The 27373-nt window shown below is 40.4% G+C and overlaps 1 protein-coding gene and 1 long non-coding RNA gene across 4 annotated transcripts; one reads left to right on the top strand and one right to left on the bottom strand.

Moving 5' to 3' along the window:
• Positions 1 to 57: 57 nt before the first annotated feature.
• pls3 (plastin 3 (T isoform)) lies at positions 58 to 25690 on the bottom strand. Of its 3 annotated transcripts, none has more exons than XM_036143292.1 (16): positions 25563 to 25690; positions 17090 to 17194; positions 16051 to 16202; positions 11861 to 11990; positions 11441 to 11573; positions 8982 to 9063; positions 8721 to 8886; positions 8473 to 8615; positions 6571 to 6666; positions 6265 to 6460; positions 5961 to 6039; positions 5723 to 5840; positions 5495 to 5625; positions 3324 to 3447; positions 2987 to 3111; positions 58 to 1199 (listed from the first exon to the last, which is right to left on the bottom strand). In XM_036143292.1, the coding sequence occupies exons 2-16, from the start codon at positions 17148 to 17150 to the stop codon at positions 1067 to 1069; spliced, it is 1869 nt and encodes a 622-aa protein (XP_035999185.1). In that variant the 5' UTR covers positions 17151 to 17194; positions 25563 to 25690; the 3' UTR covers positions 58 to 1066. The 3 variants fall into 3 exon arrangements, with proteins under 3 accessions (XP_035999185.1, XP_035999187.1, XP_035999186.1); XM_036143294.1 differs by lacking the exon at positions 25563 to 25690 and adding an exon at positions 24615 to 24633; XM_036143293.1 differs by lacking the exon at positions 25563 to 25690 and adding an exon at positions 17282 to 17355.
• Positions 17513 to 19085, top strand: LOC110368658. Its single transcript, XR_002428275.2, has 2 exons — positions 17513 to 18456; positions 18692 to 19085. It is a non-coding gene; the product is annotated as an uncharacterized LOC110368658 (long non-coding RNA).
• Positions 25691 to 27373: the final 1683 nt, after the last annotated feature.

The raw sequence follows: 27373 nt of genomic DNA, 5'->3' as shown, positions 1-27373 counted from the left end.
TTTCTTTAAAAAGATTCTTCACCCCCCATTCAAACAGCAAAAACCAAACATGTCAGCTGCTTTCAAATTCATATTTATTGTTACATGTAAAGCACTTAGGAGACTAGACATGAAAAACAAGACCAAATTCAATTTGGCCACTGTCATAGCCTCTCATCGAGCTACCCGGAACGAAGTAACCGTATTTGGTAATGTTGAATATGAGCAGAAAACAAAAACAAAAAGACAAATTCTCTGATAGTTGAAGGCACAGCACAAGGCCAGGAGAGTCCAGTTGGCCTTCTCGTCGTCTAACTGGAAGACCGCAATGAAAACAAATCCCAATACAACACAAACCAGACACCCTTAAAAGACAGCATTTACAGCATGTTGTATGATAATCCCAGGAAACAAACAAATTACGAGTACAGAAATACAAATAGTACATCCCACGGGTCACCGCCATAGACTGACCTTACGGCTTCGGTTTTCCGATATGCAGATGTCCGCGGAAACACCTACTAAGACATGCTCGCACTTAAGAGGATGTTTGGGTATCTCTTTATTTTTTTTATTTTTTTTTTAAAGTGTGCTTTACCCAAACTTTAGATCTCTCTTACCTCAGTTATTATTTTTGGCCTTTTGGTACATATATTCAAAAAAGGTATGGTACTCAGGAATGTCTGTTGCTTGGTTGAGGAGATAATTTACTTATCAGTCAGGGTAGAAATATGTAAACAACCTTGCAGCTGGTATAATATGCATAGTTGGACTGAAAAAAAAAAAAAAGCCCCAAAAAAAGAGATAAAACAGCATTCTTATAAATGAGCGTAACATGTTGATAAGCGCCGCCTCAGGAGATTTTGTTACTGGAGCTTCACCTTCAAGAAACGATCCTTCTGGAAACACCTTCGTTTATAAAGAGGCAGAGGGAACATGCAATTGTATGAATTTGACTCTTTTTTTTTTAAAAGGCAAAAACAAAACAAATCTTCATTTCTTCGGTTGAGGGAGCTCTTTTGAAAATGCTAATTGTTCTTTGGGGGGGGGGGGGGGGGGAAGTGTCACTGTGATCCAAGCGGGTTGCTTAGGCGCGCTTCATCCCTCGTCCCATCAAGCAGGCAAAGACTGTCATCACCATTTTGGGCTTGACCTCCACCAGGTCCTCGGGCAGAGCGTAGACGCGAGCGCCGATCTTCCTCGCCATCGAGACGGCATATCTGCGGAGGGCACGGATTTAACTTTGTTAAACTGTTCACGTGCTGTTAGCAAGATAACTAGGGCAGTACGAGATTTTCATGACTAGATAAGCTTGGGGAAAAATACCAGAATTTCATGGTTTAAGCTGTTAAAAATGGAAAAAGAAGGTGATCTAATAGCTTTAGTCAGGTTAAGAGTCCATGGAGATTCCCTTCTAACCTCATCTGTCAACATGTCCAACGCCACAGCAAACGAGAAGGGGCTCAGAGCCGATCCCTTCAGCACACCTCACCGCTGTCTCACGGCTCTCGTACATGTCCTGTACCACCCTAACATGCTTCTCTGCTACTCCAGACTTCCTCGTACAACGCCACAGCTCCTCCCTCAGCACCCTGCCACATGCTTCCTGGAGAGCTACAAAAACACAACGCAGCTGCCTCTGATCCACTCTGTGCTTCATCAGCATCCTCTGTGGTACTTTTTCAGAAAACATTTTAAATCCAACAACCAGGAAGCACAAATTGCAGTTTTCATAATGGTTTCATTTATTACGGGGAAAAAAAAGAGCAATCCAAATCAATCTGGCTCCAAACCAAAAAAGTAAGTCTCCTAAACTTAACTGTTTGTAATTGCCCATCAGTCTTTTACATCACTGTGGAAGACATTTGACCTGCTTCTCTTTCCTTTTTGTGTCTTTCTTATTGTAATATCATGAACACTATACTTAACGGAGGCCTGCAAAACTTCAGATGTTGTTCTGGATTATTTGGTGACCTCCTGAGCCAGCTATCGATTCGCTCTTGGAGTAAGTTTGTTAGGCTCCTGGGAAGGTTCGCCACTGCTCCATGTTCTGTCCCCTACTTTGGTTTTCTGGAGTCACAAATCCTGAGAAATGCCTTTCAAACCCTTTCTAGACTGATTGATGTGATTTAGATGTTCTTGAATTTCTTTACACGGGAGCATTACGTCTGGATCTTTTAGCCTACTTCATGCAGTCGGACAGGTTTTGCTAAAGAGACATCTTGAGTCTACAGGTCAGAGTAATCATGCCATGGTTTTTCTTTAATTCAGCAAGTAATAACTGGTCAATTACAGTTCTTTCATTACTTAACAAGGGGGTTTATTACTTTCTCACACAGGGTGATTGTCATAATTGAAACCTGAATTATTATTATCATTATTAACAACTCAGGTTCTTTGTCTGATATTTGTCATCTTTAGGAGTCCAATAGTTTTTCACAGTAGTCTAATAACCAGTAAAAATGCTAAAGTTTTATGGTTTCACAGTTTTAACAAAGACATTTTAAAACTAAAATGTATAACAACATCCAAACTCTCTAAAGAATTATTCTTCCTGTTGTGGCAGTCTATAATGGTATTCATATACAATGTTCAATTTGTGTTACACAGACTTAATTTTTCCTGTATTTTTACGTAAATGACACTTGTTAATTTTTGTTTTAGTTTTCAAATAAATATCCCAATTGCACATAATATCCCTTTTTGCAGGTCTACCAAGTAAAGCATGACAGGAAAATACTTTCTGGGCTAAATCTTCCTTGACGCAGCCGGCCGACAGGTCACAGCAACAGGTGGGGGAGGGGTAACCTCTGCTGTACTCAATGCACCTTATTGTTGAAGAAAATTTATCACTCTAGCATATTCTCTGTCATTTCATTAAATGAAAAATCAGAAATGTGGGAGAGAAAATTTTAAATGTTTGTAACCTAAATTTGTTAAAACCTCCTGACGCGGGTAATCGGCCCACAACCAAACATAACTTTCCGTTCTTTCACTCAATTCTTACTTGGCGTTCTCCAGTTTGTCGCTCTCAGAGAGGCTGCCGGTTTTAACCAGCTCGAAGTTGACGCTCCCAGGCTGAATGGCGTTAATCAGCTCCAACACTGCCAGACTGCTGCTTATCTCCTTGTCCTGAACAACACATCAGCGGCACACAAAGATTGGAACAAATTGACCAATGTTTTCTTTCTCATTGCTTCCTGGAGTAGAAAATTCCCAAAAACCAAACAGAACCTCGGACCTTTCATTGTTTAAGGAAAAAAGGTGCAATTGTTTTAGTCAAAAGGTGAGAGTTACTTTACACAACTGTTTCCACCAAATAAAAGAAAACCAGCAGAATTTACCTTAAAACTTGAGATCTTTGTAGATTTCCCAGCCTCTGCCAATGTTTTGTTCACCCAGTTAACAATGATGTCATCATTTACTTTCTCGCCATCACCCAGCTCCTCCAGCACGTTCAATGTGTATCTAAAACCAACAGCACACTGGTTATGCCCTAGACCAAAAGCTGAGATACCACAAAACATCAAAGAGCAAACTAAAAGTAAGTAACATGGTCTTGAAACGAGTGCATTTGTCCTTGATTTGAGCAGACGGGTTTAAATGATCTGCCAATGGAAGGAGATTTTTGCCGTATATATAATCATCTTATTTTATGGGTCAAAATACTCATTCCATTGGTAGATAATCTTATTAACCTGCTCAGATCAAGGACAAATACTAGTTTCAAGAAAATTTTACTTTTAGTTCCCCATTTGCAGTGACAATATAGGGTCTGCTCAAAAATAATCCTGAACATTTGTGCTTTATTTTTTGTCTGATGAATCCTCCACTTTTTTCCCCCTCTTTACACAGATTTGTACAATTAGGAGAGACTAGTTTGTTTATTTATTTATTTATTTATATATTTATTTATATATATATATATATATATATATATATATATATATATATATATATATATATATATATATATATATATATATATATATATATATATATATATAAAAACATGGACACAATTTTAATTGGCATCAATTTGAGCTTTGTTGTGGATCAGGAGCCAACCTTCTTCATGGTATCAGTTGTTGTGTTGCTGTGCCTGAGTGAATGCAGGGCGTTTCTTAATGATGAAACATTTTGTTTAAGACAAACTGCACAGTGTGAAGCCACCTTTATTTAAGGGTGGAGCTGAACAATTACTGAATCACAATCGTTGCAATATCGATGTGTGCAACACTGAAATGGCAAAGGACTATTCGGATTCGGTATTTGATTTGGAGTCTATGTTTCACATGTCAATCATTCAGGTTCAGCGTATAGATGTTTTTGGTCACATGAGTGAACTCTAAATGCCCAAGTCTGATGTATATATTTATTGGCTAAAGTTTTAAAACCCTTAGAGATTGGTGGGAAAATTGTGTAGCAGTAAAAAAGAGAAAAATGTGATATCATAATTCATTTTGCCATTGCAGATTTCAGCAACTGTCATTTTTGTTTACTTAATCTGAACGAGGCTTTCATGGTGAAATAAAGATTGAGTCTCCTGACCAGGTAAAGTGGCCTGAACACAAATGGACGCCACAGTTTCTACTTTTAAAATGCCCACGCCTGCTACTTCTACCACGTGCCGTTTTGGGCAAGTCTATTGCAAAATCTCTGTTTTCAAGTCCTTGCATCAATAAAAATATTCACTTATTTATTAGAAATAAAAGATCAAAATTATTCTATTTTTGGGCTAGTCCTTTTCTCGATGTATATTTTGTAGTAAGAAGTTGATAACTAGCTCCGCCAAGGAGGCAGAGCCTGGGTACGGCCCACAAAAAAGAAGAAGTTCAAGCTGCTGGAGGCAATGAAAACATTTTTCTCCCCATCTATCTGAAATGTGTAGTGTGATATACATGTATCCCATCAGCCACAGACCAGAGATGCACAGCCCTTATTATAAAGGTCTGAAAGTATAAATATAATCTGAAGAATACTGTTGTGACAAACAAAACCCCCCACCAGCATACAATCAAGCTCCCAAGGCTATCAGTGATGTGCTACCCCCCTCCCCCCTCCAATCCATCAAGCTGATCGATTCCTTCAGTAAATCCAATAATTGTAACATCTGTAAGACTGGGAAACAACTGTGCACTGAAAAAAGATACTAAAAATAAGTACGATTTTCTTGAAGTTAGTGTATTTTTCCTTGATTTCAGTGGTAAATGAGATTTTTCAATGGAATAAAAGTTCTTGCACTTAAAATAGGAATAATTCATCTCCATCTTCTTATTTCGACTGCATTATATCTAATTATCTTATTTTAGGAGTAAAAATACAGATCCCATTGGCAGATAATCTTATTTACCTGCTCAAATCAAGGGCAAATACACTCACTTCAAGAAGATTTGACTTATTTTAACTCCCTTTTTGCAGTGAGGAAAACGTCTGAATTTCTTCCTGCTTATGTTCTAAGATTAAAAGGGTTGTTTAGGCTTCATTGAGGTCTGAAGGGGTTGAGCTGCTTCACCTCCTCATGAGCTGCCACACCAGTGCCAGAGTCAGGGTAGCATTGCCATCGTTCAGGTCCTGCCCACCGATGCCAACCAGAGAAAACTTGGCTGTTTTGCCCAGCTCCACTGCATAGTTGCAATTCTCCAACTGAGGAGGGGAGGAGGGGAGGGGGGGGAGAACACAAGCGTCAACACAAGACGGCAACAAATCTAAAAAAGGAACTGAAAGGCCTCCACAGAACTACCTTTTTCATGTTGGTTCCCAGTTTGGGGTAAGGCGGCTTGTTGACCTTGTTGTTCCAGTCGACCTCCACTTTGATTCTCTCGTAGAGCTGGAGGATGACCATGGCATCCTGCAGATCTCTACAACACGCAGCAGGACAATGTGGCCGGTGATCATCAACATTACGAGAGGCAGAGCCTCAAACCACCGTTTCAGAGTCCTCAGAAGCTGCTTTTTTTATTTAATTTGGTGATACTTACACATACAGATGGTTCACAGTCGGGTTCACTCCCAGGGAGTTCATCCAGTTTCTAAATGTTCGCTCTTCTCTTGTCTCATCTGATCAGAAAAGGATTGTGGGATTGAGAGGACTTCATAGAGAATGCTGGTCATGTGGTGGTATTAGTTATAAGTTACGTACAATAAAAAAAAAGTACAAAGCCATTGAGCAAATGTTATTCTCCATCATCCTATAGCTTAGTTTGTGGTTCTTCTGTGGCAGAAGCCTAAAAACTGTTTCCTAATAAATTCATTCTGACTTTTTTTTTGTATTTTCACACCCACCCTCCAAGAGCCCCCAGTCGATGTCCTCGTTCTCCGGTTTGGTCAGCGCCGGGTATTTGTTGAAGAGGTTGGCCACGAAGGCGAGGTTGAGTTTGGGGTTCCCACTGACGACGTCAGCTGGGGTGACAAACTGTCGACAGCCGAGCCTGTCGGCCTGCTGCAGCATAGCTTCTGCCCTCTTCAAGTCGTCCTTCTCCTGAGCGACACACACACACACACACACACACACACACACACACGTTCAGGTCAGAATCCCGGCACAGCTGCTACTGTGTGGGGGCTGTGAGAGTTCAACAAGGCGCTTACGCTGAAGCCTCCCATGTTGATGTCGATGCGCGGCTTATCCTCCTCTGTGCCTTTAGGGGCGATCTGATTCAAAAGGTGGAAATAGGCCCTTGAGTCCTAGAAACAAAAAAATAAATAAATAAATAAATTATGTGGCCCTTTACGTAACACAAAATAAAAGAAAAAAATACGGGCATTATCAGCACTGATTAAATCAGAAAACAATTGCAAAGAAAAAATTCCATCTTCTGATTTCTTTCAAGTCATATCAGGATAATAGTAGAGTACTTAGCCAAAGTATTCATATCCATTGAATATTTAGTTAAATTACAACCACCAACTTCTGCGTACTTTAGTAGGATTTTGTGTTATGGAAGAAAAAAAAAAAACTTAAAAAAAAATAGGCTTTAAAACAATTTGTATTTACCTCCCTTTATTCTGAAACCTATATATAGATTCCAGTCCAACCAATTACCTTCAGAAGTTACCTAATTATTAAATAAAGTCCACCTGGGTGTTATCTAATCTCGGTATAAATCCAGCTGCTACGTGGAGGCCTCAGGGGTTTGCTGGAGAGCAGCAGTGAACAATCACACTGCAAAAACGGAACTAAAAATAAGTCACATTTTCTTGAAATGAGTGTATTTGTCCTTGATTTGAGCAGGTAAATAAGATGATTTGCCAATGGAATGCATATGTTGACCCCTAAAATAAGATAATTAGATATTCTGCCCTCTAAATAAGATGATGGAGATGAGTTATTCCTATTTTAAGTGCAAAAATCTCATCCCATTGGCAAATCATCTTATTTACGTGCTCAAATCAAGGACATATACACTACTTTCAAGAAAATTTGACTTATTTTTACTTTAGCTTTTGCAGTGCAGCATCACGAAAACCAAAGAACACCGCAGACCGGTCAAGAAGGAAGTCTAAATCATGGTTGGGTTATTAAACAATATTCCAAGATGTGAACATCTCATGTTTGATCTGTTGGCAACCATTAGCCTTTATGTAAGAACATTAAGAAGGAAGCCATGGATGAATTAAAGGACTATTCCTTAAAAGACAATGGCAACTTTATGGCGAGGAGATGCTGTTCTTCAACAGAGACAAGAAAGCGGGTTAGAGTTGACAAGAAGATGGATGGAGGGATTTAAATTTAAGCCCAAACTTAAATCCTTTTTTTTAGAGTCTTGGGGAAAGTTATGAAAATTGATGTTCATTGAATTAGTGTTCCAATAAGACTGAATTATCGCTAATTAACGAAGAAGAATTGACAATAAGTATTGGGGAACAGGTCTTTTTATTTGTAAAAAAGACAAAAAATATTAATCGTGTATCCCTTTTCTTACATTTGATTGTGTGCTACGGTCCGTTACTCTGTCACATTAAATCCCAATGAAACAATGAACATTGTTGCTGCAACATATAAGTGTGTAAGGTGGTTCAGGGGGTCTTAATACTTTTGCAAGCTACTGTATACCAGGACAAAGATTATTGCATCAGTCACGGCATGCCTGATTTTTAAATCTGCAAGTAACCAATGCCACACGCCAGAAATGCTCAGTAACTAAACGTGTTTAGTAAAAACAAGTCGGCAAAGAAACAGATTCTTAATTTAATTCCTACACAAACGTCGGTCTGTGCACGACTTCAATTACGCCTTCGTTCCTATTTTAGGAGCAGGTAAGGTGGAGATGAGGGCGAGGTTGGGTCAACATAAATAGCGGCTACCTTTGCTGGCGTCTGCCGTGTTGGTGGACATAGTTGCTGGTTATGCGCCATTTAATGACTGGTTTAGAGCTCCCACATCCTCTCCCAAAGAAAGGATTTATATTTTTTTACTGTTAAAATTGTGCTTATTTGAACTATTTTTGTTTTGAAATTGAAACATATAACCAGATTGTAGCCCAGTGTCACCTTGATGTCTGAGCTGAAGTTGTTGATCTTCTGCCAGCCAGCGTTCTCCAGGTGAAAGTTTGCCCAGCGCAGCAGCAGCTCCTCCGGCGACAGCTTCATCAGGTCCTCCAGGGTCTCACCGTCTCTCAGCAAGGCCGCCAGCGCTGTCGAGGCGTGACGATCATCCGTTAATCGACTCGACAACACATAAGCGAGCCCCGGCGATGGGGCCTAAGCACGTGTTATGTAACTGTAACCTCTCCCGGTACCTTCATTCCTGCTGAGCTCGATGTCGGCAAAGAGGCCAATCTTGATGATCTGCCACAGGAGGCCTAGCACCAGATGGGGCTTCCCTTCTTTCAGGTCCAGAGCACCGATGTTCACCACGTGGCAGCCGATGGCAGACGCAGAGTTAAGAGCCAGGTTTAGGTTCTCCTGGAAGGAAACGAGCCATCGGATGTTTTAGCGTCGGCACTCTGAGACTTTAAAGGATGAAAACGCAATGCCTCCACAGACCAGTGAAACGGTACCTGCGTCGTAAATGGTGTCAGCTTCTTCTTATTGATGGTCCTCTCATCGATGGTGTCTGGCACTGACAAGTTGATCATTTTGCTGTTTGAAAATGAAAAATCAACTTTAGTTTGCTGGAATAACCACATGATAAATATATTCATTGCTTAAAAGAAGACATGGATGTGCAGAAATACAAGGTTTTCAGGGCTTAACCAAACCCTTCTTACTGCTATAGCTGTGAAATGTAAAGATGATATTTTGTTGTATCCGTTTCAACATACTTATAACAGTTAGGATTCAGCTTTTTCCCGTATACCAAATCATTTTGATTATAGCGTCACTGCAGGTAAGAAGCTGAAAATGTGGCCTTTTTTGGAGTTCTATATAAGCAGCCTAGCATTAACACACACCTATATCTGCATTTTCAATTTGATTAAAATGTTTTGTTTAAACCATTCTGTTGGATGGAAAAAAAAATATCTAAACGGTATATGTATTAAATAATAGGTGTATTTTGGATTTTCTTTAAAATTCATGCAGCATTACTGTAGTTATACAATGAACTTTTTATAGTGCCTTGCAAAAGTATTCACCACCTTTGGCTTTTTACCCATGTTGCTACATTCCAACCTGTAATTGAAATTTTTCCCCATCTTATATATATATATATATATATATATATATATATATAGATATATATATATATATATATATATATATATATATATATATATATATATATATATATATATATATATATATATATATATATATATATATATATATATATATCATTCAGAATACCCTTATACAGCAAGGACTCTTTAGCCAAAGCGGATGTGTGTCAGCGGTCGCCATGATAAGTGCTGTCTGAATAGTGCACTCAGTCAGGAAGGAGGTAGGAAAAGTAGCCTCTATGCTCCCTCCTATGGGTAGTTTTGCCTAGGAACCCCGCAACGTCTCTTACGGGCACTAAGAATTGTATCCCACAATCCGATGCGTAACATGACGTATCAGCTCAGCCCACCTCATGGAAATCAACGAAAATGTGCGAAGACAAGAGATAGGGCACTTTGTAGTTTATATTCGGAAGGCTGTAGGGCCGGATTTGACTCGCATCATCCATCTGCGTTTCCGTCACGTAATGACGTCAGAGCTAATGGCAGTCCAAATTAGGCATAGCAGTCCGAAGCTCATTTCCTTCCCATGAACAAGTTCTTACTGTTGGCCCCATGAAAGGTCAAAGAACAGGAGCTAGAAGCTATTATTATGGGTATTCAGATGGAGCCTTTGTCTGGTGCAAACCCAGCACATCCCATCATCCCAAAAACACCATCCCCACAGTAAAACACGGGCTACGTTTACGTGCAAAAAATTTCAGGATCAGATTAAAAAGTATTCGGATTCAAAAAAATTAAATAAAAATTCGGATTGTACCGTTTATATGGGCACACAATCAATTAATCTGATCACAATGTGTGTTTATATGTACCTGACTTCATTCAGAATAGAACCACTCTGACATGTGCGGTTATCAAATTTCCCCAAACAAACCACAGAAGAAGAACTTCCGTCTTTGCTGAGCAACAAAATATATCAAACAGAACAGCAGAGTGCCAGTTTGTTTGTCTTCTGAGCGATCAGGCTGGACTTTCACAAGCTTCCATTTACGGTTGCGTCGTTACTGAATAAATATTTTTAATTTTGAACTTGTTTAATGTTTCTAATCTGGAGCCCCGACAGTTTTGCTTCCACACGTCTTTCCGAATGTGACGTTTAAGTCGGGTGCACATGCGCACTTTGGTCAGTTTGCCAAATCCAGAATAACTTTATCTTAACCAGCGTTTACATGCATGCTGATGGGATTATCAACCCATATAAACCACGCCTCTCATCGGATTACAATTTCATTCCCATTGATCTTAACATGATCACAATATTCCGACTGGTGTGTTTACATGAAGCATTTTTATTTCGATACGCCCTTCATTTCGATTACTTTTGTCCATGTAAACGTAGCTAGGGTGGTGGCAGCATCCTGGTGGATGTTTTTCAGCAGCAGAGACTGGGAAACTAAAAATCCCAGAGGCAAAATGTGCCGAGCTCATAGAGACTGACCCAAAGCAATTTACAGCTGGAATTGCCAGAAAATGTTCCGGCCCTGTAAAGTCAGTACTTTGTAGAGCCACAGTTACGTACATCAACGTATTCTAATATTTTGTCCTATTTATTGTTTGCTTCACAATAAAATAAATAAATAAAAACACATTCAAAGTTAAGGCAAGTTCTGTAAATTAAATGGTGCAAACTCAATCTTTTTTTAATTCCAGTTCGAGAGTCAACAAAACATGAAAAATCTTGATTACTTTTGAAAGGCACTGTACATAATCATGTATTCAGAATGCAACCATAAAGTTAGGTTGCAGAGGGTTGGTGGTGACCTTGTGTTGTTATGAGAGGGGGAGAGGGGACTCACCAGAGCACAATGCCGTCTCCTACAGTCGTGAACAGAGCGTCTGTGTTGGGATCCATTGGCAGGACGTGTTGACAGTCAGGATCCTTTTCTAGAGCTGTGTTTATCCAGTTAACAAACGCATATCTCTCCTCCTCTGTAATCGTGAATAAAAGGTAAGATATTCGTTTTAAAAAAAAACAAAAACAGATATTTTTCACTCATTCTACTCTATTACATCTCCATTTATGCATCAGGTGCAAGTACCGCTTCCATTAATTTAGTTTTCGTTATGTTTAAACTGAATTACATTCAATTGCATGTTATCATACACAACGTCCCCATTGCTGAGGGTCACTTTAGCCATTTTTGGCCTCTTCCTCTGGAACTGACAAGCAGAGAGTTCAAAGTCAACAGTTCACAGCAAACAGCAGAGTCACATACCAGAGTACGAGTGTTGTGTGCCTTCGCTTGACAGCTCCGACGTCCCTCCAATAGCCAGGATGCCCTCTTTTCTGTTGATGGCTTTGCGGAAAGTTTTTGCAACTTGACTGCCCTTCAGCTCCTTAACAATCTGAAAGAATCAAAGAGGGACATTCAGAAAGAAAGCCTGGAAAAACCGCACATTAAACAGAGATTTTCCCTTTAATTTTGGATGGGGAAAAAAAAAAAAAAAAAGATAATTCCATTCAATTTAAGTTTGAATTGGAAAATGACCGATTATGTAGTTAATTTAACAGAATGATAAGTGATTGATCAGACAAAATAATAAAATCTTATATATTAAACCTCAAGTATAGAGTCAATTTCGATATTAACTACAAAATGTAAAATTACTATTAAACTTCAACTTTTCCTTCTAATGATATTTGCTGCAACCTTATGAGTGAGTTTAGTGCTGAAGAGGAAAAACACTGAATAAAACATGACAAACCAGTTTTTTATTTACTGTACAATAAAGAGGCCATCAATCACACACCCTAATGACCAGACTCAATGCATAAATGTTCACTAAAAACTAGGTTTACACAGTATCACTTTGTATAAATACTCAGAAATAAATCTATTTTGTACTTTGGTCACAGAATTACCGTCATGTTTGCAGCTCGTTTGCTTTCTGGAACATAACTGAGCCTCTACACACCTGCTTGTTCGCCATTTGTACAGAACTGTGTGCCAGGTTTTAATTATTGTAGTATATCTTTCAAAAACTCCTATAAAAAAAGGTTACTGAGTTAACTATAATTTATAGCGCTTAGATTTTGCACATCATAGATTGCACTGCCTGACAGACTAAAATAAATCCGCTGCTGTACAAAGTTGTAAAACTGCCTGAATACCGTCATACCAAAACACTGATTCCACCGTCACTTGTAATCCAATAAAAGTGTGGCAAAAATGTCAAAGCTGAAAATCTAAATCCATTTTTGCTACCGTTGTTTTAGGAGAGAAAGTTTGATCTTAAAAGGACGCTCTGGACTAATTCATCAGCAAGAGTGGCCAACTCTATAAATGCAGGAGTTTTTGGCCCCTTTTAACAAAAACGGTCTTGCTTCATTGTAAAAAGAGGTAGAAATAAATAAATTGTGGTGTATGTCAGAGGTTTTTGAGAAACAAAATAAAATCAATGGGTGAATAAATCATAATATTTTAGCGACGGGAATTTAAATTTCAGCTCCAGGCTTTCCTTATCAAACCCCTGGCAGCCAGCGCTGCAGCAGTAGCAGCAGGGGCTAATCAGACACACCGGTGCTGCAGGAATTTCTCCTCCCTGGTTTAAACATATAAAGCCCATCTGGTTCATAAAAGGCTGAGATATTATGGAGGATTCACTGAGTTTAAAGTTGATGGTCTCAGAATAACACACCTCAATCCTAAATGGCTTTCACCAACACTTAATGAAACTACAGAGTATCTCATGTAATGACTGTGTGGGCTTTTTCATAAGTAATAAGAAGGACATATGCAAAATCCAAATTTTTTTTTGTTTATTCTCTCCAGGTTATTCTCTCCAAGACGTTCAGTTTTCTCTATTCTCCATTATGTTATTTTGAACGATCTTTGCTGCAATGACTTGCCCTTAATGCAGGGGCAGAAGAGCTGCTGTGGGTCACCAATAACGAGGAATTCAGACCAAAGCATTGCAGCTCCACTTTATTATAGAGCACAACTTGATGATTTCAATGTGAAAAGGAAGAACCGAGCATGAAACATCTCCTTTAAATAGAAACATGCTTGATACTTCCTGCAGACAAGCGTATCAGTGCCTGGCCGGTGAGCTCAGCCCCACAGGCGTTAGTGTGACCACAATGAGCTATTCAGCATCCATTTGTTATGATCTCCTAGTGCCAGATCACCACAATCAGACAACCTTGACCACGTGCTAATGATAAACTTCCACTCAGTTCTGCTCAATTTGCACGTTTTCTACCTTAAATATACGATTTAGCGACAACCAGGGCATTCACAATCATCTAACGTGTATTTAACTTGGACTGTGAAGGGCAAAAACATGTTTGGTGAAGTAGTGTTTTTGCAAGCCCTGTGTGTGTGTGTGTATGATTCTGCGTGAGGGAAGTGAATCATAAGTATTTATAACAGTTTAACTTTTTCACATTTCTTCCATAAAGAGTATGTCTATCAGCATTACACGTGGAGAATGAAATTCTTGCCTGTTCTTCTTTGCAAAAACAGCACAAGTTCAGTCAGATTGGATGCCATTTATTCTCAATAAGACTTTGGTCTGGACTCCAGCTGAGCCATTCTAACACATGAATATGGTTTGATCTAAACAATTTTGTTGTAGCTCCGGCTGCATGTTTGGAGACACTGTCCTGCTGAAAGGTTAACCTTTAGCCAGGTTTTAGATTCATCCATCTTCCAGACTCAAATCAGCGTCCCTGTCCCTGGTGCTGGATTTTATTTAGTTGGAGTAAAAGGGGGATAGATACAGGTTATTTTATTTGTTTAAAAAAATCAATAAAAAAAAAAAAAAAAAAAAAAAAAATCATACAGGAAAACCTTGTATAATTTCCCTTCCACTTCTCAGTTATGGTATGAACAAGGCTTGAATAACACATACATTTAAATTACATCCCATTCTTGATATTCTTGGGTTCAATATGACATTGTTACCCCCATTTATAGCTATGACAGCTTCAACTCTTGCACGAGGTTCTGGAGTGTTTATGAACATTCTTCCAAAAGCACATTTGTGAGGTCAGACACTGATGTTGGCCGAGAAGGATTGAGGTCAGGACTCGGTGTGGATGACCTTGGCTGGCCCACACCATGTCTGTATGGACCTTAGTTTGTCCAAACCCAGACTCGTCCATCAGATTGCAAGACGGAGAAGCGCATTACTCCAGGGAACGCGCCTCCACTGCTCTAGAGTCCAGTGGCGGCCCGCTTTACACCACTGCATCCAAAGGTATGTATTTCACTTATGTATGGCTTGGATATGCAGCTGCTCGGCCATGGAAACCCACTCCATGAAGCTCTCTATTTGGCTAAGGTCTAGTCGGTACTCCAACCTGAGACAACCGTGTCAAGTACTGAAGCCTCTGTATGTGGGTTGTGTTTTTCTGCCCCCTGCTCCACCGCCAGCCTCTCAAATACGTGTAGCAACAGCAGTGTGTAGATTGTGGCACACCACCACACCAAAATGAAACGTGAAAGCAGCAATCTGTATATCGTTACTGTCTCATGACAGCAGCTAGAGCTGCGTGAGGTCTCCCTATTCCCTCAGCGCTGTCTCACAGGCGTCGTCCTGAAAGCCCTGCATGCAGTCAGAGCAAAGAGGGCAGCGAGGAGACCTGCACCGTTTTCACATTGCAAATGTTTAACGGAAAGCTGCTGCTGATGATGATTCCGCCCTGGACCACAAAGCTGGATATTAATATAATAAATAGTTTTTAATCTAGTCTATTTCCTCAGAGACTGTTGCACTAATTACCCGATTACCACGCCATGAGTCACTTATTCACTTCGTTCAAACGCGTGTGCCTCCGATTACAATGTTTTTGGTAAAGTTAGATTTGTATAGTGTGGATTCAAGAAATGTATACAAATTCCTACATTATTTCATAAAGTAATGTTAGCGTATGTTGCATTTCAATTAAATTTTAACGACCGCCGTTCGACCACTACGGTTGAAAACAAATCCAAGAGAAAACCTCGCTGTTCTTCAGCTGTTCTGAAGGCCACATGAAGTTTGGAGCTCTTTGAGCGACTGACTTGGCAGAAAGTTGCTGTCCTTTGTGCACTACGCCCCTCAGCATCTCCTGGCACAGCTCCATCAGTTTGCGTGGCCTACCGCACACTTATGCATGTGTGGGTATATAAAAGCTGTGTCCACCTTAGACTGGTCCACCTAATCTGGAGTTTGTGGCTCATAAATCAAGTGTGTACCAGAAATCACTGCCGACACTGACTGGTCCATCATCAGCTTGACAAACAAACAAGTTCCTTTACTTCCACATTCCTGTGTGTTTTTGTGGCATGTAGAGGCATTTTTACCCCAGCCTGTGTTTTGCACACAGATCTTTTAACGCAGAGAAGCCAAGGACCAACTCATAGTTAAAAACAGAAAAGAAAATTTAGCATGAAAATATTGCTGACTTTGTTCAACTTACCGCCACAAACTCATCAAAGCTGATTTTGTTGTCCTTATTACGGTCGAGTTTCTGCAGGATCTCTCGGACCATGTATCCTGGTTGGGCGTGGCCGGCCTCCTTAAGAAGCTCGCCAAGCTCATAATCAGAAATATATCCATTGTGATCCAGATCTGGAGAAAAACAGCGGCAGAGAATGCTGATGATACAACTGCTGGAGTTTTAATGCAGGCTGTCATATTAATGAGTAGACCAGGACCGGTTACCAACGTCAAGGTATCGGGAAATTTTCAATATCTTTGGAGTCAGAACTGCTAAAATCTTATGGTCATAGCATTATTCATTATTACATTACAATGTCGTTCAAATTCATTTTATCAAATAACCAGAAAATGTGCATGGGTGACTGGAGTGCATTAATAACAAAGGGAAAAGTTGCTACACTTCCCTTTGTTATTAATGCACCACTACAAGTACATTTGTATTAATAAAAAACTAAAACATCTGAGAATCATGGCAAACAAGCTAAATAAGCACCAAGAATAACTATTATGATAATAGTATTTAAATCTGCAGTTATTGTGCTACCAGTCTGTTAGTTAGCAGAATTTAAGCTGTATTCCCAAGCAGAAAGCCCAGCAACGATGAAAAAATAAAATAAAAAGGAAAGTTACTAAATAATTATCAGGGTTCTCACCAGAGCGTCCAGCCTCCGTCAACACACAAAAACACAAACGCGCTCGCATGCGCAACCCTACCGCTGCTAGCCATCCTGGTGAGGACCCTGACTATAATGAAATATAATTAGATAGTAAATGATACCTTTTTGTCTTTTATAGAATTTTGAAATACCACAATGTCAAAAAGACAATATTATAAGATAACATAATTAGAACTGCATTCATCAATATATTATACAATAGCAGAAAGAAAGATTATTTTCAGTGTTAAAAAAAAAACAAAAAACATGTAGTTAGATTAAACTAAACATGCTTTGTTTTTATGTTGCTTTTTGACCCCATGCTGCACACTTCTACAGCCCAGGATGACGTTCACTCACCAACTTTTGCAAAGGCCTCCCTCATCTCCTCCTCCTCCTCTTTTGTTATTTTTCCAGACATTTTTCTGCGATTGACCAGTCGTGGTCAGTCAGAGGACGGTGTAACTGCGGAGAGAACAGAGTCATCAGCGGGGTCTGAAAATACCAGGAGGACATATATTGGGGGCCACGCCCGTTAGCCTCTCAAAACACCTTTTAACCTCGGCAGCGGTCGGCGCGTTCACCCGAACGATTCAATATTCTGCCCTCTTCCCAGGCAAAAACCACGGCTTTTCTCCCCGGATTCCAGCCTACCACCCCCCCACCTCTGCCAATTACATCAACTTCTCCTTTCAGCCCGTTTCCTTTTCCAAGCATGTTTGTTTTAGCCAATCAGAGTAATTTCCTGTTAGTCCTATTGTGCAGCAACAAGCCGACACCGCGATAAGGCGGCCATGAGACCCAACCCAGAGAAGCGTCGAGTTATTTTTCTAATAAATCTTCCCCACCATAACTAATTTTACAAATCTAACCCTTTTACTTGCATTTCTATCTTTAAAAAAAAAAAAAAAAAAAAAAAAAAACTCAGCTTTGTGCCCTGCAGCTGTAATTAAAAGCCATCAATGCCGCTCTCAGTTTCATGGGACAACCCAACGTTTAGAATAAAAACGAGCCCTTTAACCCGGGAAAGTTACACGCAAGGACTCAGGCCACAAAACTAGTTATTTAGCAGAACAAAAACCCTCTGTGTTCACAACCTCCTCTGAGGCAAAGTAACCGTCTGAAAATCCCAGAGAGAGAGAGAGAAAAAAAAAGGGAGTTTTTTTGGGTCGGCCCCTTCTTCCCGTCCTGTAGCGGTGGAGGAATGCTCCAGGCCTGGGCAGATCGGGCTTCACTCCGCTGAGAGGTGTGAGCGCGAGGGAGTATGCCTCCATCTCTGTGGCCAAACCGGAATGGTGGCATTCCTCCTAAACACAAGTGCTGCATGAACAGGGCGAAGTTTATGCCCAGCTAAACAAGGAATCAAAGAGTTTTTCCAGAATGAATCGGCGCCACTAAGCGTCACTCAAAAACAGAAAAACAATTAGCCATTACAGCAAATTAGCAAGCGATTCTCCACACAGCTACGCCTGTTTTTTTTTTAAAAAACAGGCACGACATTTTTAAAACCATATTAGGGTATACTGCGATTTTATGCTAGCCAATCAGATTTTGAGGACATTTTTTGAACGCATGAAGCAAATTCCTTTGGCTCCAGATGACAAACCAGGACCTGGCTGACAATGAACAAAGCCCTGCATCCTCCCCTGAATGAAACTAATAATAGTAGTTTAAAAAAAGAAAAAGATGATTCAACAACCACGTGGTGGTCTCCAAGATGTGACTCGGTAAGTAAAAATTTCCTACAGACAAAACACAAGGGATGAATTAAACCCAAAGTGCAGACTGATTCAGAGTAACATGAGATTAGCAGCTGTAATCAGCCACAACAACTGTGTTTTTTTTCCCCCTCTGTTCTCTAAAAAGCTGTACTAAAAATGAGGCCAAACCAAACTCCTGACTAAACTATTAGGAAAACTGACGATGCCAGCGTTGCTATATTTAACTTTTTTTCCCCCAAAGGATGTGAAAAGTGCGCTCTGAGGACGGGGCCCGGCCGCGAGCAGAAGCCGACAAAAACATTACCTCACTGGCCGTCCCTCGTCCTGCTGCGACCCTCGGCAGAGACAGGCCGGGGGCTTAAGTGCACGGAGCAAAGGGCGCAGATGGCGGCGGACAAATGTGAGCCGTCGCGCTGGCCGCGCAGAAGAATGGGGGATCTGTTACCGGCGGGTACCAAACGGTGGTGATAAATCCTGCGCCGTGCCACAAAAAGGGGTTTGGAGCGTCAGGCTCCAAAAGACAGTTGGCCTTTCTGTGACAGCTGGACGGTGAGCGGGAGGAGGACAAAAACCCCTCAACTAAACGCTCTCCTCACCTGCCCAAGTGGAGAGAAACCAGAAAGACTGCCAATACTCAAAAAAAATGGGCTAATTAAAAGGTTTAACCCCAAGTTATAGCTTTTGTTTTACCCATCGAGATACGGATGGGCAACACTGACCAAAAATCTTTTTAAAATAAGTATTTGTTTGGTATTTAAGGCTCCTTCAAAATGGTTCATTTCAAAACTTTATGTCCTCCCCCATCAGTTTAGGTGTCAAAGTACAAAATATTCACCTAGCGGGGTGTCATCTTGTCCCACCGGAATAATAAAATAACCCTGTGCTAAATCTGGTTTCTTATTCTGCAGTGTAAAGGGCTAGTTTGCTTTGTTTCCCCCATCTGAACAAACTAGGCCTGGTTAAAATCTATAAGATTTAAATACAGATCCTTTCAATCACAGTTTGTAATCAAAAACTACCTTAAGTTCACAAAAGAAATGTAACATCGAAAGGTAATAATGTTTTTAGGCATACTAAATCCACCTTAGAGCTCAACTTGAAACTGAGAAGGATCTAGAAGCCAAAGCAGAAGTCAAGTGGTCCTTTTTTTGGCTTCTGAATGCGTGCGCTTTGTAACAGTAACCAAAATGATTACGAAGTTGGATAAAAAGTGGAATTTTTGACGTAGAAAACCAATTCTGAAGGTCAACATCTAAAAAGCCATGGAAAAACTAATTATGTTTTAAACAATGGAATTTCTCATTCTTTCTTATTTAGACTTTGTAAATGATAAAATGAAATGCCATACTTTAAGACTGTAGGATCCCTGTGTATTTATGGCTATAATGATTTTTTTTTCTTTTTTAAAAGTAGTTTAAATTGTTTTTGTCAATACTTGTTTCATTGTACAGTCAGAGCATAAAAATAAAACTCCAACTACCCCCCTAAAAATCAGAATTATTGTCAAACTGGCTACTCCAATGCGCAAATTACATTTAGTTGTAAAATTCACTAAACTGCATTCAATCATATTTTCTACAATAAATTAGTGTCTAGTGATCATGCCCCCATGCAGCCAACTGGGGAAAAAATGGTTCACATCACAACTTTACTGACTTGTTTTGGTGTTTACGTCATCAGGTGGAGTGTATGGTCATGATAGGTCACAATTCTTACCAAGCTAATTTGTCAACCTAAACCTATTTATATACATTTTTTAAATGTTTGTAATAGAGTGACTATCAGGGCCATAATCATAAAAAAAACACACAAAAAAAAAAACAAAAAAAAAAAAAAAAAACAACAACTTTAGTGTGGGTACCAGCGGTACAATTAGAAACTAAAAAAATCTGATCCTTTTCTGACCAGCACCATAGATGGGCGCTACAGGATCAGGCTGACAACTAGTTGGTGGGACCCGGTTATGGACGGATGAAGCTAGCCATGCTCAGTATCAGTGATGCATTGAAAATTAAGTCAGAAAGACCATGAAACAAGACGGTATTTACAAGGAGTTTAGCTCAAGCTGTGAAAGATCGAGAGAGAGCAAGACTTTCAGCAGTTAACGAGAAAGCTGAATAACGTACTGCAATGGTTTGCTGTTGTTCCTTTGAGCTTCCAACCTGTGCTATGGAGCCCGCTGGATTTGAAAAGGTGGCAGCCTTTTGGAAATGTAGGAGTTACGGTACCAGTATGCATCTAGAACAGAACTCAGCATCCTTTACAACAACCAGGGCCAATTTTTACTATCCTTCCAGCTGAACAAAATTTGTTTAGAGCCACAAAAGCAACATGGCTGCAGGAAAATAGCTTCAGTACATTTATAATACCTACTATTGTAGTTTGAGATCCTTGGTCTAGAATCTACATGCCACTGTCCTAGTAATGCTTACTGCACTAACCGCTAATGTAAATACTGACTGCCCAAACCAGGAAGAAGTAAAAAAATAAACCAAAAAAAATGCATGTTTTTCCAGTTTGAATTTTTTTCATTTCTCTTCTTCAGAAATTCAAAATAAATGTTTCTCTAGCTCCTGGAGCAGCTGCGACTGTCAGGAAGCCAATAACTAATTGTTTGTTGCTGCTTGTCAAGAATACCGCTATTTTGGCAAGCCATTGCTGCTAAACTGACCTCGTCAGAAGGCAGATTTTAACTGGAAAAAACAAACAAAGCTTTTAGGCCTTTTTCATTAGGCAGTCATAAATAAATAATACATATTATATATGTATTATTTAATAACCAACTACTTCCAGCTAGAAAGACCCATCACAGGAAAATGGCACTCCAAACATACAAGATTTAGATTCAGTTGCTGACTAATTTTCTAATCCAAAAAATATATACTAAATAAATAAACTGAATTCTTTGAGAATATAACAAGGGTGAATTAGACCAGAATCTGGGGAAGGTGCAAATTTACTGGACTATAAGGCTCACTAAAAATCCTTAAACTTTGTCACCAGTTGATGGTGCGTCTTATATATGATTACCATTGTGCTTACTGACTGATTTTATATGGTTTGCATTGCAAAAGGGGAACTAAAAGCAAAATTGTCTTGAAATTAGAATTTTTGTCCTTGATTTGAGCAACTAAATAAGACTATTTGTCAATAAGATTAGTATTTTACCCATAAAATGAGAATTGGATATCCTGCACTTAAAATAAGAACAATTCATCTCCATCTTATTTCAAGTGCAAAAATCGTATTCACTTGGGAAGAAGATTCAATGCACCTTAGTCCGGAGTGCCTTATGGTCCGAGCAATACGGTAATTATGACTTCTTTTACATGTCAAGTGCATAATAAATCTCAGTGGTCTTAGTGGATTGTATTCGTTTTATATAGAATATCTAAACTATATCACACTTTCATTTTATTCATCTCCTGGGTAAATACTGGAGATACAGGAATGAAAACTAAACTACAAAAAAAAAAAAAAAAAAAAAAACACGCACAACTGAAAAATATCTCTTTACATGGCTAGAAAACTTATATAAACGAGAATGATGGTGTGTTTTTTAAAAAGTCAAATAACACAAACACCAACTGAATCACAAGGCATGAGTTGAATAAAAAAGCCATTTTAAAAGCCAAAATTAAGAAAAATATTACAAATCCTCCTGTTTGCAGTCCTTCGGGTCATGCGATTCAAAGCAGCTGTTAAACAGATTTCCTCTTTAGTTCTGCCATATTTCGCTCCAAACGGCAGTGTTTAATCGGAGAGACAAAAAAAAAAAGAAAAAAAAGAAAAAAGAAAACCCAGCACACTGACGTGTTTTACAGTCGGCTTTGATTCATTTGCTGGAGCCAATTAAAAGCGAAAAGGCTGCTACCAGATGGCCGCGTTAGATGGGAAGGGCCGACACACCCCGCCCCAGCCTGCGCTACACACGCATTTACGTGGGGAAATGAATGGGGAGGCACACAAATAAGAGCGGGCACCCTTCCCGAGTGTGGTTCCAGTCATACGTACACACCCTGCGCCGTCTGTGAGGACGCCTTCTGGAAACAAGAGTCCCAACAGGCTGCAGATGTGAAGCAAACGCACTCAGACGCTCTGCCACGCCAGTCTCTTATTTCCTTTTTAAGGCCGTGTGCTGAGGGTGAGATAAGCACGGGCCCCACTGTGTGACAGGTGAGGAGGCGACGAACCCTGCGCCGAAAAAAAAAAAAAAGGGGGGGGGGGCAGTTTAACCAGGTGCAGCTGCAGGAATAACGCCAGTAGGTGTTTTAGGGTAATGCCATAAAGCCAAGATAAATGATAAAAGCATCAAGGAAATATTCAAATGAAGCCATCCTCCACACGCTTTGCCCAACTGTTGCCATCACTTTCTCTCTTTAAAAAAAAAAAGGCACGCCAACCACCGGAAGAATGCGCGTGAAGCGACGCGACGTCTAAAAGCACGTTCTGCCTAAAAGGTGCCAAAAACAAGCATCCGCGCGCAGACGGCAACACGAGAATGTCATTCAGCTGGTTACCAAAGGTGTTGCTGCATCAGGCGAGTCGGCCACAGGTGAGCCAGCCACACCTTACAAATGTTTGCCATTACTCAACAAAAGCGTTGTAAAATACGATCCTTTTAAAAAACACCAGACAGCGCGACACCCGGCATTGTTGTGAAGACGCCAGGGAAGTTTCTGCAAGGGTCTTTAAATAAAGCAAAGATAAAGTGTGACAAATAAACAAATATACGCTGCATCGATGCGGGTGCTGAGTGATATGCAGGTTTAGTTGTTGAGTAGCTTTCTTTTAAATAAAAAAAATCTGCAATCTGCTACATGATGTTTTGCACCTCTTCTACTGGCTTTAAACAACTTAAAAGTACTTTTTTTGTGTAAGGAAACTTTATCGTACGAGTACACCAAGTGATGCCAACCAGCCGGAGATCAATTCAGTCACGCTGGTTTGATCAGGAGTCAAAATCATCTTTAGTACGCCTGAACTGGGCCAAGTGGGCATCAGAGCCGACCACATAAGAGTGAAATCCAGTATCAAGTTATATGCGGGACCTATAGCCCCCGTGATGGACTGGTGACCTGTCCAGGGCGAACTCCGCTTCCCCTCCCATCAGATGCTGTACGCCGCCTGCGTGACGGAGCGCTGCCCCGCCCACGCCTTTTGAAGCACGCCACCAGTCCGTTGGCCAAACGAAAGACAATACCTTTGCATGGCTGACAACAAACAGTCTGTCACGACATGAAAAAAAAAAAAAAAACGGAAAGAGCCCCACCCGACACTCTCAAATTAAGGTGACACTGTTCTCAGAACTGCATTTGCCAGGCTCCAGACTGCGTTTTCAGTTTTGATCAGGTCTGCCATGCTTTGATATGTTGTACATATTGTTTTAGCAGTGTAGGAAAGACAGTTTGTCTGAGTAAACAAATCGGATTGGATTGGGGTTTTGTATTTTCTGAAAAATCTAAGTAGACCTTATGTACTTACAGCCTTAAGAATGCGTAGTTTGGATATGGTTTCAGGTTAAAATAATGAAAAAAAACAAAACAAAAACAATACAGCTTCCTTTGGCTTAGCTTTTTAATTCAGATATTTGCCTTTCGAACCGTACGCTGATCAATTTCGCCCGGGTTTGACAACAACAACAAGGTGAGGAGATGGAGACCTGACACGGCGCAAGAAAGCGGAGCAACCTGTTTGTGAGCGCAGGTGTGAGCAACGGTGGAAACAAACCTTTAACTACACCCCGCTGGCCCTTCCTGACAGTCTGGTTTTTTTTCCCCTCGCCGCGATAACATCACACTCTTAATGTCTGCCTTTAGCAAAAACACAGGCAGCGAGGGCGCAGACACGGGAAAGCTGCGTTGCATTTCAGCCTGTGTGTGGAGCATAGCACACATACCGACAACAAGCAATCATTCACTGGCAATCTTGACGAGCACAGCTAAAGTGACTTCCAGCTTTTATTAGAGTAGTTTTTTAATATACATATATATATTGTCTGCAGTGCCGACGCCATCAAACGCAAACACCTACTTAAGAGTCCAGTGACTGCCCTGCTGAGGCACTGTTTTCACAACACACTCCTTGTAAAAGTCATAATATTTCTCAAGAGATGTGTTATGTGGGTTTTGTGGACGGGGCTCAAAACAGACTTGTTGTTCAACCTTGTTCCAGCCAAGCGCTCCACAAGCGGGATCCCAGATGCAAGTGAGCCGTAAGCCCCAGATGGAGAATCTGGTGAATCACTCAGTGCAAGTAAACACGTTTACACAGACCACTGTCCTGAAAAAAGAACAAACATTTAAACAAAAAAAAAAAAAAGAGAGAAGAAAAATATGCTTCTAGATTGTTCAACCTAATGCTAAATATAATGTTTTACCCAACTTGTTCGATGTCCAGTAAAACGTCTCTTTGCTTATAAATGCATCAGAGGGGAGTTGACTCAACTAATTAAAAAAGGGGGGGGGGAGTAATTAGTAAGAATTCTTTTTTTTTTTTCTGATATCGCGAGAAGACAGAACGCGACAAGCTCAGCAAACATGATACATCTGGCCGAGAAGTGGGAAGGTTAACGACAGCGCAGACAGGCTGAGCAGCAGCGGCGCAGGCTCCACCTCCGGCAGCTTCCCCTCATTTTTCTCCCCAGCTGGGGCAGTTTTTACTACTACGAACGCATATTTCAAACGCTACGAGTTAACAGTCTTTGGTAAAATTGTTAAGACGCCAAAATGCACAAACACGTCCCCCCCACACCCCCAAAAAAAACAACCAAACAAACATGTCCACTCACTTTTGCTGTATATTTAAATTACATCCTATAAAAAAAAGTTACGAGCTCCCAAATAAAGTATAGGGAGTTTACGCTCCTTCAAACGCAAGGATAATGAATAAGTTGTGGAGCTAAAAGCTAGTCAGCAAGCGGCGGACATGCAAGTTTTACAGGCAGGAAACTATGCCTTTACTCCTGGAAACCCATCCCTGTGAAACAGAGGATGGCGGCTGTCTACAGGAACACAAGCTATGATTTAAAACAAACAGCCACCAAAACGACAAAATAAAGCAGCAAGATGTTACTGGTCAGCCACAATTTACCAAAAAAAAGTGGTACTCACGATGTCGGTGCTCCTGAAATTCCAGACTGAGGTCCAGTTTGGAGTCCCGTCTCCTCCTCCACGTACAGACACAGACAAAAGTAGACGGCAGGAATTTTGCCCCCGCCCTGATGGTGACCTCACCTCGCACGGTGTATGGAAGGCCGACGAGGCCAAAAAAACTCAGGGACGACAAACTGGATCTGATGAAAAATAAAATGCCAGTCAGAACTGTTTTAGCTGCATTTACACGTGGAACAACAACGAAAAAAAAAAGTTATGCCGTTTCAATCGTTCAATTAAAAAAAATAAAATGAATGCTAAACACAAAGGGACATAGTTCTAAAACCAAAATGTCAACGACTTATATGGTAACTTTTGGCTAATTGTCATCACAGTCTGAATTTGACTCTTTCATACTGCAATTAAGTTTAGAATGGACTGTCTATTGTTGAAATCTATTTTTACACTTAAGATAGATTTGATTTATTGTTGATATCTGTATTGTGTATTTTTCTTTAAACAATTTGACCTGTTTTCCTTTTTGTAAATTGCCTTGAGAGGACATTTGTCGTGAAAGGGAGGTATCTTCCTTGCAAAAGAGATTTTTAATCTCAATGGGTATTACCTGGTTAAATAAAGGATACATAATAAAAAATAAATAAAAAAATGGGGGGCACCACATGACACATGCTTTAAAAATATATTTTTCATAAATTGTTATATTATTTACTTGAAATTGTTGAAAGACCATGCATTATTCGTTTTGTGAACACTGATGTCACAATAATAATAAATGATAAATAAATCAAGATTAGGCTATATGATCTATCACGCCCCCTCCCCAATCTGTCATAGTTGAACTGGTCCACAAGTACGTGCAAATGTATCGTCTTTTTTAACGATACAGAAAATTAATCCATTACAGAAATCCCCTTGATTATGTCTGATGTTTTTGACCGGAGGACAGCACGGGTGGGGGGGGGGGGGGGGGTGCTGTGAGGTATAGTGCCCAGGGGCACCACATTGTGTTAATACGGGTGTGGTCAGAGCCAGGAGGAATGCCTGCCTCTGACTGGTTGTTATCAGTGTCAATCGCTTATAAAGTGTACATATAAACAAAACTCAACAACAGCAAAAAACACAGACAGCAATGTCACCAGTAGCAAGAATATGGATAAAAAATGTATGTGATCATGAAAAATACGTGTTGAAGGTCTTACATTAACTGTGCTCAGTGATGGGTACAGAGGACCCCCCAAAAGGATCAGAAGCAAGCAGAAAGGACTCTGACACCCACAAACCCGGCAGCCCCGCGGAGCACTGAAGACAGTGACAGAGTCCCCATGGTCATGAAGCAGAGGCCCAGGAACCAGGGATAACAGCCTACCAACCCCAGCAGGTCATTTAAGCATGTTTCAAGTGCGCATTCAGGAGTCCCAATTGCAACAACATACGGGTCACCGCACCGTGGCCCCCAGTGCTGGGGTGCAAACGCTGCTCCCCAAACCAGCCACAGGTGGGTGCAGCAGTGAGCAAGTACCCAGCCAGGAGCAGCATGGGCAAACATAAGCAATCCTTTGCCCCATCCACGGTCAACTTTCCCAAGTGACCTCACCTTGAAGCCTCACTCACAACAAAAAAGAGGCAGGACCCACTACCCACCCCCGCCAGCCAGCCTACATACAAGTAAACGTGCACTCCCTTCACGGATGTGACTAAGCGATAAAAAACAAACAAAATGTAACAAAACAGTCTACTGTGCAATGTATAAGAAATGTCAGAAACTTAAAAGAAATTGTATGACAGCTTACTAAAGATAACTAGATAAA

The sequence above is a fragment of the Fundulus heteroclitus genome, chromosome 11, assembly GCF_011125445.2.
Source record: "Fundulus heteroclitus isolate FHET01 chromosome 11, MU-UCD_Fhet_4.1, whole genome shotgun sequence".
NCBI lineage: Eukaryota > Metazoa > Chordata > Actinopteri > Cyprinodontiformes > Fundulidae > Fundulus > Fundulus heteroclitus.
Note: the sequence above shows the minus strand (reverse complement) of the source record. Positions and strands in the feature narration are given on the sequence as shown.

Excerpts from the sequence above, each read along its gene's own strand:
- pls3 (XM_036143292.1), bottom strand. The coding sequence starts at position 17,150 with ATGTCTGGAAAAATAACAAAAGAGGAGGAGGAGGAGATGAGGGAGGCC. Across the intron at positions 8,887-8,981 it reads TGACACCATTTACGACGCAG|GAGAACCTAAACCTGGCTCT; the intron begins GTACCGTTTCAC and ends GTTTCCTTCCAG. Across the intron at positions 3,448-5,494 it reads GTGTGGCAGCTCATGAGGAG|ATACACATTGAACGTGCTGG; the intron begins GTGAAGCAGCTC and ends TGTTGGTTTTAG.